Source organism: Orycteropus afer, unplaced genomic scaffold (assembly GCF_000298275.1).
Source record: "Orycteropus afer afer isolate SDZICR_OR568_19922 unplaced genomic scaffold, OryAfe1.0 scaffold00026, whole genome shotgun sequence".
Classification (NCBI taxonomy): Eukaryota; Metazoa; Chordata; class Mammalia; order Tubulidentata; family Orycteropodidae; genus Orycteropus; species Orycteropus afer.
In genome coordinates this window covers 8700217-8716340 of record NW_006921613.1, presented here as the reverse complement: position 1 = coordinate 8716340, position 16124 = coordinate 8700217, and the positions used below count along the sequence as shown (strand labels likewise).

At 38.8% G+C, this 16124-nt stretch overlaps 1 protein-coding gene across 1 annotated transcript in view; it reads right to left on the bottom strand.

Annotated features, from left to right (window-relative positions):
* Positions 1-16124, bottom strand: part of ATP8B4 (ATPase phospholipid transporting 8B4 (putative)) — a 347934-nt gene that overhangs the window by 272299 nt on the left and 59511 nt on the right. Inside the window, exon 4 of the mRNA XM_007935307.1 lies at positions 1301-1414. Within this exon, the coding sequence (XP_007933498.1) occupies positions 1301-1414 (114 nt within the window). The remainder of the gene's footprint in view (positions 1-1300; positions 1415-16124) is intronic.

Here is a 16124-nt window from a genome sequence, read left to right as displayed (position 1 = left end):
CAATTCACCTTTGCTCCAGGTTTAGACATGTGGTGTAGTTCATGTCAATCATGCCATTAATGCATAGTGATTAGATCAGGGATTAGGATGTAACTCAGCATTGTCCAAGCAGAGCTAATCCCAGGACTATTACTATTGCTGGAGTGGTATGCTCTCTGTTCCTGTCTCTCTCTTTCTTTGTCTGTGTGTGTGTGTGTGTGTGTGTTTCTATCTCTCTTTCTTACTTTCATTTATGAGTTGGAGCTAGAAAGATATGTCTGAAGTTGCCAGGGACCACCAGGTAGAGAGGGCCTTCCAGTGAGACCAACACAAAGGAAAGCAGCAAAGAGAAGGCACATCCTGAAAACATAGTTTGCCTATGAATCCAGCCATATATAAAACGAAATATGTCCCTAAATGTATGCACTTTTTGCTTAACTTAAGTTTCTGGCACTTATAATCAAAAGATTTTCAATATTAATAATCATACAGTTAAAGAAAAAATAGTACTCAAAGCCATTAATCTAGACTACACATATCCAGGCCGTCTTCTTTCCTCCTACAACTAACACAGAGCCTAGCACATTCTGAATCTATCAGTTGATTAAATTAAATCAAATTTTATTTGATTTAATCAAATTAAAATAAATACTGCAAAATAAATACTAGGTAAATAACTGGCTAACATGAAGTGTGTATGTATATATGTGGGTGTATGTTTTGATTTCTACTTATGCCTTTTTCTTCCCCCAAAATACAAGAAAAGGCACTAATTTTAGTCAGATAGGTTAAAAAAAAAAAAAAAGGTTATTAAACATCAATTAGCTGCTAAAAACTAACTGTAAAAATAGTCACCCTACTGTGCAATAGCACATAGCATACATCATTTATTTTTATATATACACATAAAATGTGTCACTGTTCTTAGATGAAAATGAAATTTGCCAAATTACGTCCCACAGCCCACTCAGCTAGACTCTGCTTCAATTCTGGCAATTCCACACTGTCAGTGTAAGAGGAGATAAAGAAAGGAGGGAGGCTATGAACATTCATTATTAACCTCTGGTTTGGTTCAAATAGAGTGCAAGGCCACATTTCAAAATGACCTCAGTGTTTAAAATGATGAATGTACTAGCTTTTACCCACTCATAGCCCTCCCACATTTGTCAAGAGAAACAGCAATAATAGCCTTCAAAATCTGATATGGATAATTTTACCTAATCATGAGCATTTAAGTTAAATAAACTAGCTTACTTTTTCAAAACATAGGATGCTTTTAGCAAACAGATTATGAAGAAATAGAACCTAATTAAGAAATTACCTGTAAAATCAGAAGGAAAAGGAAATAGGCATTTGCCACCCGTTGGAACTGTTCAAATAAATTAATTGGCAAGAAGGTGAGAATGTTGTACTTGGATGTGTGGATGCGATTATCCTGAAAAAGAAAGAGCATCATGTTAGTTTGGGGCATTGCTTATTATCAGAAATAGCTTACAATGCTAAGCATGAATTTTGCTAGAGCAAGAAAGTTAAGGCAGTTATCAAGGAAATTTAAAACTCTGTGTTTTTTGTGTATAAACCAAAGCCCTCTTTTTCCCAGGATGGCCTGTTCTTCATACTAGCAGAAGTTACTGTTCATTGCCATGAAATCACTCATGACTAAAATATGTATCGTCTGCAAAAGGTTGCCTTTGAGATACGCAATGTCTATATTTCAAAGACTTATGCATTCATTCATCACTTATTGCTTAAGTACCCACTGTATGCAGGCACTGAGGTGTATGCTGGGGTCCATGAAATCAGAAGGTATTTCAGGGCTCTCATGGTCTACTTTCCTAAAACATGACCCCTCTAGATAACTACAACAACCAGCCCATAGGTCTGTCTTTGAAGGTGTCTTGTGATGGGAAGCTGATCATCTTTCAAGACAGCCATTCCCATTTCAGAATAAAAATTGCTAGAAAGGTCTTTATTTTGAGAAAGCCAAATCTGCCTCCCTCTAACTTCCTCCCATGTGCTAATCCCATCTCTAGGGCCCCTTGGATCAAGTCTAAACATTTTCCATGTTGACATCCTTCAAATATTTGAAGACTACTTATATGACTCCCCAATATCTCCACTAAGAGCCAGACATCCCAAGTCCCTCAGCCACTCTCCAAGACTTATTTTATAGACATTTCTTCAGACTCCATCTCAAGTACTCTGCATCTCTCTTAAAAATGCCCAGAACCAAGCACAAATGACAGGTCTGCTTTGATAAGCCCAAGTACAATTTAAAATTCTATATTCTAGACTATTACATTAACTTGTCCTAACATTCCATTAACTTTTTTGGTAACCATAACTTACTGTTTATTGATATTGAGTTTTGATCAACTAAAATCCCTAGCTCATTTCTACATAAATCACTACCACATCAGGTCTCCTCCTTCCTAAACCTTTACAGTTGATTTCTTTTAATATCAATGTATAGGTCCTTTCATATATTTTTAGTATAACAACCTAACGAAAACAATATATTTAATCTTTTGTGTACTATTTAAAGTATTTAATATTCTTCCCAGCTTTGTCTCATTAGCAAATTTCAAATCCATACTTTTTATATATTCCTTCGAAGCTATAGAACAATACATTAAAAAGAACAGTAAAAAAAAAAAAAAAAAAAAAAAGGAGAGGGAGCATAACCTATGGCAAACAACCAGAGATCTTCCTACAGATTAATGTTAACATTTATTCATATGTTTTAATTAATCACTTCCCAATCCATCTAATTGCACTTCCATGAGTCTTAATCACAGATAGTATAAGAGGGTTTGTGATAGGTCATGTTGAAATTCAGAATTAACATTCCCAGAACATTTCTTTCCAGTATTTTTGAAATTTGGTTAGTTTTATGTGGCTTATTTTAAGTGAACCTACACTGATCCTAGTAATCAATTTCTTTTTTTTTGAAGAAAATACCAATTATTTGTTATACCAGCGTCTTTAAGATTTATCAGGAACCAAGGTCCCCAGCTCTGTGTGGTGAGTTGTGGGAGAGTAAGGAAGATGTCAGAACTCTGGTTGCACAGTGGTTAAAGCATTTGGCTGCTAACCAAAAAGTCACTCTTTCAAACCCACCAGCCACTGCATGGGAGAAAGATGAGACAATCTGATTCCATAAAGATTTACAATCTTGGAAACCCTATGGGATTGTTCTACTCTGTCCCATAGGGTCGCTATGAGTTGGAATTGACTTGACAGCAAATAATTTGAGGGTTTTTTTTTTTTTTTTATCATTCTTTCATTTCTCTAATCAAGAGTTAAGGTGTCAGGGAAAGCCATGGGAACTGTCAACGATGACATGTTTTTCTAAGGAAGGGACTTGGGGAAGATAACAGGGAAGAGGAAAGGGAGAAAAAGCAATTAATTAAAAGGGTAACATGTTCCTAATTCTTTTTTATACTTTTCCTTTCAAGTTGAAACTAAAATAGAGATTAAGTTTGCAAAACGAATAGATACATATGCTGGAACAGTCAAAATCATGGCAGAAATTATAAAGAAACTCTCCTACAAAATTATATTTTATATAGATGTCATGGATTGAAATGTGTCCCAAAAAATACATGGCAATGTGGCTGGGCCATGATTCTCAGTGGTTTGGCAGTTACGTAGTGATGTAATCATCTCCATGATGTAATGTGATATGATCAGCCAATCAGCTGTAAGAGGATTTGGGTGGGATGAAATGCACTTACTCAAGTCACAGTCCTGGGGTGTGACCTACATCACCTATTTATCTTACAATAGATAAGAGGAGAGAGAAGGGAACAGAGAGGGAGGGACCTGACCACCACCAAGAAAGAAAAGCTGAGCATGTTCTTTCAACTCAAAGCCCATGAACTAAGAACTTCTTAGACCCAGGGGACAAATGATGCCAAGCCACTTGTAGATCTTGAGGGAACACCGGGCCCACAGACCTTGAAAGGAGACAAGGACCTTCCCCCAGAGCCTGGACTTCTAGCATCCTAAACTGTGAGAGAAGAAAGTACTGTTAGTTAAACCCATCCTCTTGTAGTATTGCTGTTATAGCAACACTAGAGAACTAAGGCAATAGCTAATGAGCCAATTTTGTGAGTTAAATGGATAATGTCAAATGAGGACTGTGACAATTTTCTCCTATTTCCCTAACTTGACATACAACAAAGGTTGTATTTGTTCTCCTTTCTCCGTTGTGACTTATCAGAGATGATGCAAACCCTCACATCTTTGACTGAGGATGAGGATGAAGGGCTTCCCTTCTGGGAAAGACTCATCTACTTTTGTTTGTTTTTCAATCAAAAGGAAAGAATGTTTCCATTTTGACTGTCCTGTCCAAAGATGTGAGTATTGGCAAGAGTTTAAAGCAGTCATGTTAATATTAAGCGTTTAGTTGAGCCAGCCTATTGGCTTATACTTGAACTTTAGTACAATTCATTCCTCGATGCAGTATAGAAGATATTTACCATTATGCTCCTAACACTACTTTTCCATGTAAACCCCCAGAAACTTCCTGATCCAATATTTGTTTCTCAACAGATTTGCATATGTGCCCTTTCTGACCACATTATTCTGTGCCCTTTCCAATTTGGTTCTCAACTCCTGTGTTCTCTGGTGATTATTTAAGAAAGTTTAATATGCTTTTTGAGTATCAAGTTTTATCCACTTCAAAGATTTCTATAATATGGCTCATCATCTAAGTTCCTTTCTGAACTTGACTTCAAGATTCAGATGTTCACTTGATTTGCTTTGAACCTCTCTGACTAGTCCCCATGGTGTGATCAAGCCACCTCCATTACTGACTATTCAAACCCACAAGGTTCTACCTGTTACTACACTATCAAAACCCAGCATAATGCTATCATATACTCAGAATTAGTTGCTATCTATATATGAGAGTCAAAAAATTCACTTCTTTAACTTAGTTTGACTTTTATGATTTAGTACACTATATAACATTTTAACTCTTAATTCATTCACATTACTCATTTATACAGCCACCAACTAAAAATCAACAAAGCTAAAACTGAGCATTATTGACAATAGGCAAAAAGTGTAAGTAACCAAAATTTTGATCAACAAATGAATAGCTAATGTATATATTCATACCATGCAATATTATTCAGCCATAAAAAAGAATGGAGTGACAAACAATCCAATTAAAAAATGGGCAGAAGAGATGAATGGACACTTCACCAAGGAGGATATTCAAGCAGCAAACAAACATATGAAGAAATGCTCACGATCTTTAGCTATTAGAGAGATGCAAATCAAAACAATAATGAGGTACCATCTTGCTCCAACACTAGTAGCAAAGTTCAACAAGACAGAAAATAACAAATGCTGGCGAGGTTGTGGAGAGATTGGGACTCTCATACACTGCTGGTGGGGCTATAAAATGGTAAAACCATTGTGGAAAGCAGAATGGCGATTCCTCCAAAAGTTGGAATTAGAAATACCATTTGACCCAGCCATTCCATTACTAGATATATACCCTAAAGAAGTGAGAGCCATGACAAGAACAGATATGTGCACACCCATGTTCATCGCAGCACTATTTACAATAGCCAAAACATGGAAACAACCTAGATGTCCATCAACTGAGGAATGGATAACCAAACTATGGTACATACACACAATGGAATACTATGCAACGCTAAAGAATAATGTAGAATCTGCAAAACACCACATAACGTGGATGAACTTGGAGGACATTATGCTGAGTGAAATAAGTCAATCACAAAAGGACAAATATTGTATTAGTCCATTATTGTAAAAGTTAAGAAAAGGTTTATCTAGTGAAGGACATTTTCTTTGTTGGTTACCAGGGGTGGGAGGGGAGGGGAGGGAATGCTGTTAGATAGATGGAGATAAGTATTGATTTGGGTGAAGAGAAGGGCAATGTACCAAATATGAGTGACCAATATGGAAGCATTGAGGATGAGAAAGACATAAAGAGGTACATGGGAGGTACAGACAACAAATATGAACCATTTTGCACATACAGTACTGTGTTGTCAGTGAAGGCAAACATGGGTATATGATGGATAGATGGGTGGACAGGCTAAATGATTAGGTATGTCTATGAAATGGGGAGTGTATCCAAGAATATATATAGGGTTGGCAGACAATGGTCCTATAAATTCATGTGAATGATCAGAATTCCCAGGTGTATAGTAGAGCTGACAAGGGGCAAGGTTGTGTTCACTGCTTGGTCACAGCCAGCTACCCAGAGGGACTGAGTAGTTGAACCTGTGGGCTTGGGACCATAGTTGCAGGGGACATCAAGCTCAATTGCCCTAACATACTATACAAAACATTGTTCCACCTCCTACTTTGGCAAGTAGCGACTAGGATCTTAAAAGCTAGCAAGCTGCCACCTAGATGCAACAATGGGTCTCTTCTTGTCAAGAGCAAAGAAGAATGAAGAAAGCCAAAATTCATGGAAACAATTAGTCCTAGAGACTGGTACACAATCCAATCTGCAGCCTATACAACTATGAGACCAGAAGAACTAGATGGTGCCCGGCTACCACTGTCATCCACTTGGAAGGGGATCTATGTATGAGATCCTGGATAGAGAGGGAGAGCAATGTGGAACAAAACTCAAAATCATTTGGAGAAAGAAAAAAAAAGGTGGGGACCAGGTTTGCTGGTCCGATAGAGCCTGGTGGAACCACTGAGACCATGGCCCCTAGCTGCTCTTCAGGTCTGGAATTGAACCCACACCTGTGGTTTCCAGCCAAACAAAATACAGGCATGTGAGTTAAACATTTACCTCAAGTTGATACACACTTTGGAGAGAACAATCATGGGAGAAAGAAGAGCTGCTTATGCACAGGGAGACAGCCTAGGGGGCAGGAGTGTATGGAGGGATGGACACTGGGAAGAGGTAACTATGGGGAAGAAGTGGGAGGGGAGCTGTTGCTTGTGGTAAACTGTGGTCAATGACATGAGACAAAGTATATGTGAACTGCTGTATGGAAAGTGAATTTGCTCTGTAAATCTTCCCCCAAATCACAATAAAAGAAAAAAAAAAAAAAAGAATGGAGTGCTAATACATGCAACAGCATATATGAACTTTAAAAATAGTATGCTGAGTGAAAGAAGCCAGATACAAGAAGCCACATAATGTATGATTCCATTTATCAGAAATGGCCAGAACATGCAAATCAATAGAAACTGAAAGTAAGTTAGCAGTTCCCAAAGGCTGGGATGGGAGGAAGAGAAAATGAGAAATGACTGCTAATGACGTCTTGGAGTTATGAAAATGTTCTGGAATTACGTAGTGATGATGATTGCACAACTTGGTGACTACACTAAAAACCATTGAATTGTATACTTTAAAGGGGTAAATTTTATAGTGTATGAATTATATATCAATTTGAAAAACAAAAAGAAAAAAAGAATAAATAACACAAAAAATAAAGACAGTGGTTACCTCTAGGAGGAGAAATACCCAGAAGGCACTGGTAATTTTCTAGTTTTTAAATAGGAAGATGGAAGTTATTTTATTCTTGACGTTGATAACTTACATATTTGTTGTTGTTGTTGTTGTTATGTGCCGTCGAGTCGGCCCCGACTCATAGCGACCCCTCCTTGGGTTTCCGAGGCAGTATCACTATGGAAGTAGGATTGCCCAACCTTCCTTCCGAGGAGTGGCTGGTGGGTTTGAACCGCCAGCCGTCTGGTTAGCAGGCAAGTGCCACATTTATTCCTTTGTATAGTCACATCTTACCCAGTTAAATACATGCCACCAAAAAAGATGAGTTTTCCTTTTTCCCATGACCAATTTCTTTTTTCATTCATTCATCTGAAAAATGCTTGAGAGTTTAACATGCACCCAACCACATATTTGTATACTAAGCAGTGAATAATAAAGATGTGAAACTTGCAATATAGCTGGGAAGAAAGACCATGAATAAGTAGCTAAAAGTTGTATTAGAGAAATTTGGGTGCTCTGGGAGCATAGAACAGAAAAACACTCCTTAGTCTAAGGACTTGAAGGATGACTAGAAAATAGGTAGTAAGGAACATGGTTTAGACAGAGGATACTATTCCTCATAGGTTTTGAACATATCGAGCTTAAAAAAGAAAAAGAAAGGAGGGTGGCAACTGGAGAAGCTATATAGCATATTTGGTACTGAAAGAAGCCAGACTAAAGACCATGACTTTGGTTTGTTACCCAAGTGGGCAGGTTAACTGAATCCATGGCCAGATGGACGTAACCACAAAGTCACAGGCAATGCTGGACCAGGCAGGCCTCCTATGGAGAGGGAAGAGCTTGCTCCTGGAAGAGAATCAGAGATCACCTACTCCCTGTAAGCAGTTCACTCCTGAGAAGAGGAAGGGCAGAGCTGAGCTTAGCAGGCCCAGTTGTTCATTCAAGGTTGGCCCAGCAGGTAAATGACTTCACCTCTATGGGACAGAGTGAGTAGAGTAGTGGAGAAAGAAGTATCACATCAGTGGAGAGCCCTGCATCTGCAAGGCAACAGCAAGAAGAGGAAAAGCATTGCCCTCCTAACATATATTATTACAAATGCCCTGAGGTAGGGCAGAATGGGGCACATTTAGGGATCTAAAAGCAGACTATGTTGCTGGACTATAAGGGCCAGTACAACTGGGGCTAGAGAGATGGGTTCCTTGAAGTCTATACTAAGGATTTCAGTCTTTATTGTAAAACTAGTGAAGGGAAAATTATTTAAAGGCTTTAAAAGATCATCTTGCTACAAAGTGGAAAACCAGTTGGAGCTGATACAAGAATAGATGTGAGAAGATCTCTGAATTAGTCCAGGCAAGAGGTGATGAGCAGAGTGGACCATGGTAGTGGCAGAGGCAAAGAGATAGAATAATAATGATAATAATAATTGCTGATATTTATCAAGTTCTGACTATGTACATGATTTTAAGAGTTTTCCATTCCATTGCTCATACTATCCTCACAACATCCTTGTGAAATAAATAATAGGTACCATAATAACCATTCTATGGAAGGGATATTGAGATTTAGTAAGATTAAGTAATTCATATGAGGTTACATAGTCATAAGTGGTACAGCCAGGATTTGAATCCAGGCCCTCTGTTCCCAGAACCCGCCCTCATCACCACTAAACAAAAACCAAACCAAACTCACTGCCGTCGAGTCTCTTGGACTCATAGCAACCCCTCCTTGGGTTTCCGAGGCAGTATTACTATGGAAGTAGATTGCCTCATCTTCTTTCTGAGGAGTGGCTGGTGGGTTTGAACTGCCAGCCTTCTGGTTAGCAGTCAAGTGCCTTAGGCACTACACTACCAGAGCTGCTCATCACCACTACAGTCTAATGTGCTTTCAAAGTAACCGGTCCTCACTCTCTCTTCCACTCTGTATCTCTAGCCTGTTACCAATTTTTTTTACCAAGGGAAATACTGTATGTCTCCTCTCCCTCTTTAGTCAGCCCCCTCACTAAAGCCTGGTCATCTATTGTCCGGCTTATGATTACAGTTTCTTTTTATTCCCTTTCACTTGCTCTCAAGAGTGATTCTCTATGTTGCTAACAAAGCTAAAGACAAACAAATAATGTAGATAACCACTCCCTTAATTTAATTTTCCATCAGAGGTAGTAGTGGCCAAAATTCTTTAAATTTTCAGCACTGACTGTTTGATGGGTGTAAAGAAGACTTCTGTTATTTTACTAAATGACAAATTCCTCAAAGAAAATATTTTTTTTTTAAATTGGCTAACATAAAATATTAATAAAATGTTGAGCATTATTTTTTATAATGAGACTCTATTGTGTAAGCACATTCCCTATGAAAACAAAGCAAATAGAAAATAACAAACATTGTTAAATTAGTAAACAGTGTATTTGGAGAGTTGGTCTCAACTTTTCCAAAAAGGAGCAAAAGGAGCTAATGCACAAATGATTAAGTATTTGACTCCTAACCTAAAAGTTGGTGGTTCAAACCCACCTAGAGACTCCTCAGAAGAAAAGACTGGAGGATCTGTTTCCTAAAGGTCATGGCCATGAAGACTCTATGGTACACAATTCTACTCTGCAGCACATGGCTTTGCCATGAGTTGGAATCAACTCAAGGGCAATTGGTTGGTTGTACATTTACAGGACTATCGTGGAGAGGAGATGAAATCATAGATGTGAAAGTATTTTTGCATGTTGAAAGAATTATGCAAATATAAGATTTTGTTTTCTTTGACTTCCAAATAATCCAGGGGGATTTAGGAAATCCAATGTACCAGGAAGGATAAACTGGGTTATTACACAGTCTATCAACTATAAGTAACAACTCCAAAATCTTCATGGGTTAACACAGAAAGTTTATTTCTTGCTCATGCTACATGTCCACCTTGAGGCTTGAGGAAGATTCTGTTCATCATAGTAATGTAATGGAACAGCCAGTGTCTCAAACACTTCCAGTTACAGTGCTAGAGGGAAAGAGAAAACTCAGACAAGTGTTACATGACCAAGTAAATGCTCCAACACAAATACTGACAACTCATTGAGTCATCATGTGCCCAGAAGGCAGAAAGCCAAAAACAATAATTGCACATTACTAATGGCTACAAAACCAGAAATGGAAATTACCCTAATATTTTTTAAAAATGTGATAGTGTAGTGGTTAAAGGATTTGGCTGCTGACCAAAAGGCCATTGGTTCAAACCCACCAGCTGCCCACAGCAGAAAAATGAGGCAGTCTGCTTCCATAAAGATTTACACCCTTGCATACCCTATGGGGTAGTTCTTCTCTGTCCTGTAGGGTCAGTATGACTCAGAATCAACTAAATGGCAATATGTGTGGTTTGGTTTGGTTTGAATACCAGATGTAACTGATGTTTGACTATTTTCTACTTTCCCTCAGTGCTCCACTTCTATGGTTTGGTGGATTCAATTCCCATCCATTGCCCAAAGTCAGGCCCAGATTAGCTCAAGCCAGCTACAAGGCCCATGCTCCTAATCACAATTTTGAATTCAAGGATAGGCACATGACCATAGCTATTCTGGGAATTTGAAGTTTTGGAGAAGTAGACTTTCTCTGTCCTACTGGATTCTAACTTGGAAACAAGTAGCCTATGGGTCAGTAGTAGCATTTGGGACCATGAGTGGGGAGACTACCAAGAAGAAAACCTGCACAGAAGAGGCAAGGCTGAGAAATGCAGAGAAAGAAACTGGACCAAGCCTCTCCTGAGCCAGCTCCACCTTGGCCTATTTAGTTGTATGAGGATATAATTTATTTTTATAAAATCAACTTAAGTTGGTTTTTCTTTAACTTCCAACCAACCAGATACCAGTAGAAGTACTTATAAGCAAGAAGTTTATTTTTTTATATAGAAACGTTACTTTATCTCTGTTTCTCTTAAAGAATGAATCATGGCAGGCTAAATTTAAATGCATTCAGAGGTTCACCAGGGACATTGCCTGCGTCTGTAAATCCCACAGACCAAACCCCCAGAGCTTTTGCAATGATTACCACAGTTTCAGCACTATCAAATGATCTTTCCACATTTGATGAAACATTTTAATCTCATTATAGCTATAAAAAGTAACTGTCAGGAACTCAATGAAAAAAAGAGCCTAGCTTTCTTACCACAGGAGGAGGCAGATATAGTATTGTGATGGTACAATGGATTCCAGAGAAAGAAATAATCCTGGCTCCTAAAGGAGAGATTACTTCTAAACCATAAAACAAAAATCAAAAAGAGACTGTGCTCATAAACCACTTGCTTAAAAGAAGGAAGTGGCCAAAAGGCATTTGCACCACTTAGGAAATATGTGAAACACCCATGTTTATGCAAAGATCCCAAAAGAATGCATATAGGGGGCAAATGGGTGTGGAGAGTGGGTGTCTGGCGCCTCACTGATACCAGGCAGAACCACAGTTCCTCAGTACTAGTCAAAGTTTGCCCAGTGTGTATCTCCAACCATTCATGGTTGGAAAGAATAGAAAGACGAGATGTTAGCACCCTACTTGAACACTCTTGTGAAGAGTCAATTCACTGAGCCCTCAATAAATGCTGGCCACAATCCTTATCATCATCCTAATCACCATCACCACCACCATCATCAACATAACAGTCTCCTGAACTTGAGCTCCCAGCTATGAACAAAAATCATTCCCAGGAAGGGAAAGAGTAGAAGGCACATATCCCCCCACATTCGTTCATTCATTTAACTTATATTTGTTAAGTTTATTCTATGTGTCAGGCAGTAAGAGTACTGATAAGCAAGTAGTTTAGGTTTTTCAGAAACATTACTTCAGCTCTGTTTCCCTTAAAGAATGAATCATGGCAGGCTAAACTTACATGCATTCAGAGGTTCACTATGGACATATGCCTATGAACCAAGGGTGCAGATATGAATAAGCAAAGTCCTTACCAGCATATAACTTGCATTTTATAGGGTAAGAGGCAGGATAAGCAGACAATAAAGTTGTAAACAAGATACAACTTAAGAAAGTGATCAATGCTGTGAAGGAAACAGTGTGCTATTGAGCAGGACAGCCTTGTCTGTCAAGACTCCCTTAGGAAGCCTGCTTGATTGACTTTCTAAGTTGCAATTTTAGTATTACCCATCTGACCACACTAGTACACTACATATCCCCCATGGGGTGCCCAAAACAATCCTTTGGGCTGTCAGGGGAAAAAAAAAAGAAGAAGAACATATATATAAACCAATATTTAAAAGCTAAGATTTACTAATGTTCAATGCACATATTGACTGTTACTATATATATTCTTGGGAGCTCTGGTAGCGTAGTGTCTAAGGCACTTGACTGCTAACCAGAAGGCTGGCAGTTCAAACCCACCAGCCACTCCTCGGGAAGGAAGATGGGGCAATCTACTTCCGTAGTGATACTGCCTTGGAAACCCAAGGAGGGGTTGCTATGAGTCGGGTCCGACTCGATGGCACATAACAACAACAACAACATATATATTCTTGTAAATATATACATTTACATATTTCAAAGAGAGAAGATTTTCTTTTCTAAAGTAAGGGTACACTCAAAAAAGTTTGAAGACTGCTGGACTAAACATGGTTATGGTCACAGGAAATAAGTATGTCCCATGTGTCACAAAGATTTGGGCAGGATTTATGACTTTCTGTGTAATGATGTCTCTGTGTCAAATTAAAACATACAGTAACACCAGCTAAGAGGTACTGGCTCCTTACATGTGCCAAACACTGTGCTGAGTACTATACATACAAAACAAAAACAGCTCAAATAACTTCAAAAAGTTAAATGAACTGGCATTACTTCACCACCATTTTACAGATGAGGAAACTGTAAGGAAGCTTAGTTAGTTGCAAGATTTATCCATAAAACCAATGTTTAATTGAGTCTCAAATTGTGTGTGCTTCCTGAGAAATGAACCAAAAACAAGAAGTCTCTAGACTCCCTCTTGCTTGAGGAACTCACTGCCTCTCATAGAACTTTCTTTGTCCTGGTGAAGAGAAAAGCTTCTCTAAACTTAAGCACAGTGAAGACTCCCATTAATTAAATCAGCTAGAGGAGTCACTTTCAGTTCTATCAATCTAGGGAGAGCATCACCAGGCTTGTCTCGGGAGCTTCACTTCCCATCTGCACTCAGAAATGCAGATAGTGTCTAGGAAACTTTCATGTCTCAATCGCCTTCCCTGGCACTCCCAGAGCAAATCCATCTGACACTGCCATGGACTTTGGTCTCTTTCCCATCTTTAGGTCTTGGTTTACTGTTCCCACCTCTGAAAGATTGTTCTACAGCCAGTAAATGGTCTGCAAAAAGTAACTTATCTGCAAGGAACTAATTTTGGACATTTACCAGGGGAACAAATTAAATTTCCCTCTGAGATTAATTTAATCACACTAATAATTTTTCCTCCAGGGTATTTAGATGCATGCAACATATAAAGACTTTTAGGCCACTCCAAACAATTTGTTAACTTTCCTTATGTGACTTCTAGAGTAGAACTGAAAATACTTTTAAAATAAGAGAGAGACAGGGGAAAAAAAAAAACCTAGTACATGCCTTCTTCAGGGAGATAAGAGGGAAAATAAAAAGAATACATGCAAAGGAGAAAAAAGAATAAATCAAAGGTTGCATTCTAGTGGGATTTCATAGGACATCCCAAATAATTTTTTTAGTTTTCTATTTCCACTTTGCCAGAGTTCTTCTATGTCCTCTCCTTCCAGATCTGGCATCTGGGAAATCAGTTCTAAGCATTGGCACATTGACCTACCCCAGTCTATAGCATTAGAAGCCTTAGGTGATCAAAAGGGGCCTCTCTCTAAGTTGGTATGAGTACTGGCTTGTTCAGGGTCATTTTCTAAATTAAATGATAGTCTTTGGTCAGCTTACTGCATGCTGAGCTGCTTTGTTTATTAGGGCTAAAAATTAGACCATGTTCACACTGCTGTGCAGTCTGGAAACTAGGCCAAATTTCAGGCAGAACCTCAGCGTTTATGACAATAACAAAGGCACAATGGAAAAGTCTGGTTAATGAGGAAAGGCACCCATAAAGAATTTCCCAAGGGCCATGGGGTTATAATAACACACTACGAAAAGTCTAATCCTTCCTAGGGCTCTGCCTCTTACACTACGGTTCGGCATAAATAACATCAGCTCTAGGGGAGCGGTGCAATTTTCTCCTGAACCCCTGGGGATCACATGGAAAGTACATGCAGTTCTGAAGCCCCACCTTCTGCAGGATGCTGAGCCAACCAAGATCCCTGACAAATCATGGTGGTATCCTTCAACAATGTTCCTAGACTTTCATGGTTTCCAGCCCTGTCAAATTCAGGGTTGGGTGATAAATCTAAATTTAGACAAACCCACAGCACTAAGCTCTGTGTTTTTTGTTTGTGGGATGTTTTTTATTTGAGATTAGAGGTGCTGAGAGGAAGAGAATGAAGGACTTTTGAAAATTAGGGGAGGAAAATTCTCTACATGGAGGGGCTGGGTTTGATGAAGATTTCAAAAGCATCTTCTATCACTAAAACTTAAAAACAATAATAATTTACAAATAAATTGAAGCCTTCATCTCTTATTTTTTTTCTGATCACATCATGTACATAGGACCTGATGAATTTTCACCAAATCTGAAGATTACACTTGGGATGGTCTGAGTCAAAATAAAGACTACCCCGAATTTCTTCAGGAAGCTGTCAATGGAGCTCCCCAGTGACATAAATAATAATACATACTTATCTTCTCTAGGAGCTGGTGTTGAAGTTCAACAAGAACTCAATGTGAGTGCTGAGCAGAGCAAAGCTGTTGTGGCTAGAGAAAACACAAGTTGTTTCCAATATGAATCTCCAATCAAAACTTACTAAGATAGATGCTCTAGGTTGCTGAACTAATTTGTAACCAAGCTGATTCTCACAGGGACAATTCTAAGTACCTGACTCCAGGGTGAGTAACAGTGGGGATTCATTTATTTAATAGTTAATGAGCCACTCAAGGGTCACCAGGGAGGCCAGTAGGAATAACTCTGGAAAGCTTTGGAACACAGAAGACTAGGTCATTTCCCCTATTTCTGATAAATGATTGAAGAGGGGTTCCTGGGATCTCTCTGCCATCTCATCTCACTTCCTTCACAGTCCCTTTCCCTGGTACATTCTTCTGCCACATTTCTCCTCCTGATTCATGTCATCTGAGGATAAGCTATGGAGGAACAATCAGGAGAAGTCATTATATCTGGAAGAACACAATCAGGGGATATTTCATGGGAATAGAAGACTATGCTCGGTGTTTCTCCCACTGAGGCTCACCAGCAGCCCTATAAATAGGACAAAGGATTTGAAGAGGGCAGAAGAGACAAGTTCTAGGAGTCTAACCATGGCATACAGCCTGAAGCCTCTTTTTAAAACCCACTTTTCCCCCCAATTATTATTGCTTATATTTATTTTTTAAAAGGGGGGGGGGATGTCAAGTCATTTTTAGATATTCTCTTCCCAAAATAGTACTTTCTAGCAAAATGATGTGCTTATATCCTCAGGAAAGAAACTGACAACCAGAGGTTCCCGCAAGATGGCGGACTAGGCAGAAGGACTGCACAGACCCTCTTCAACAAAGAAAAGGGAAACCAATTGACACAGACACAGAAGATAATTTTGGACCCCTGAGCCTTGAAGGGAAGGATACAGAAGTAGACTAA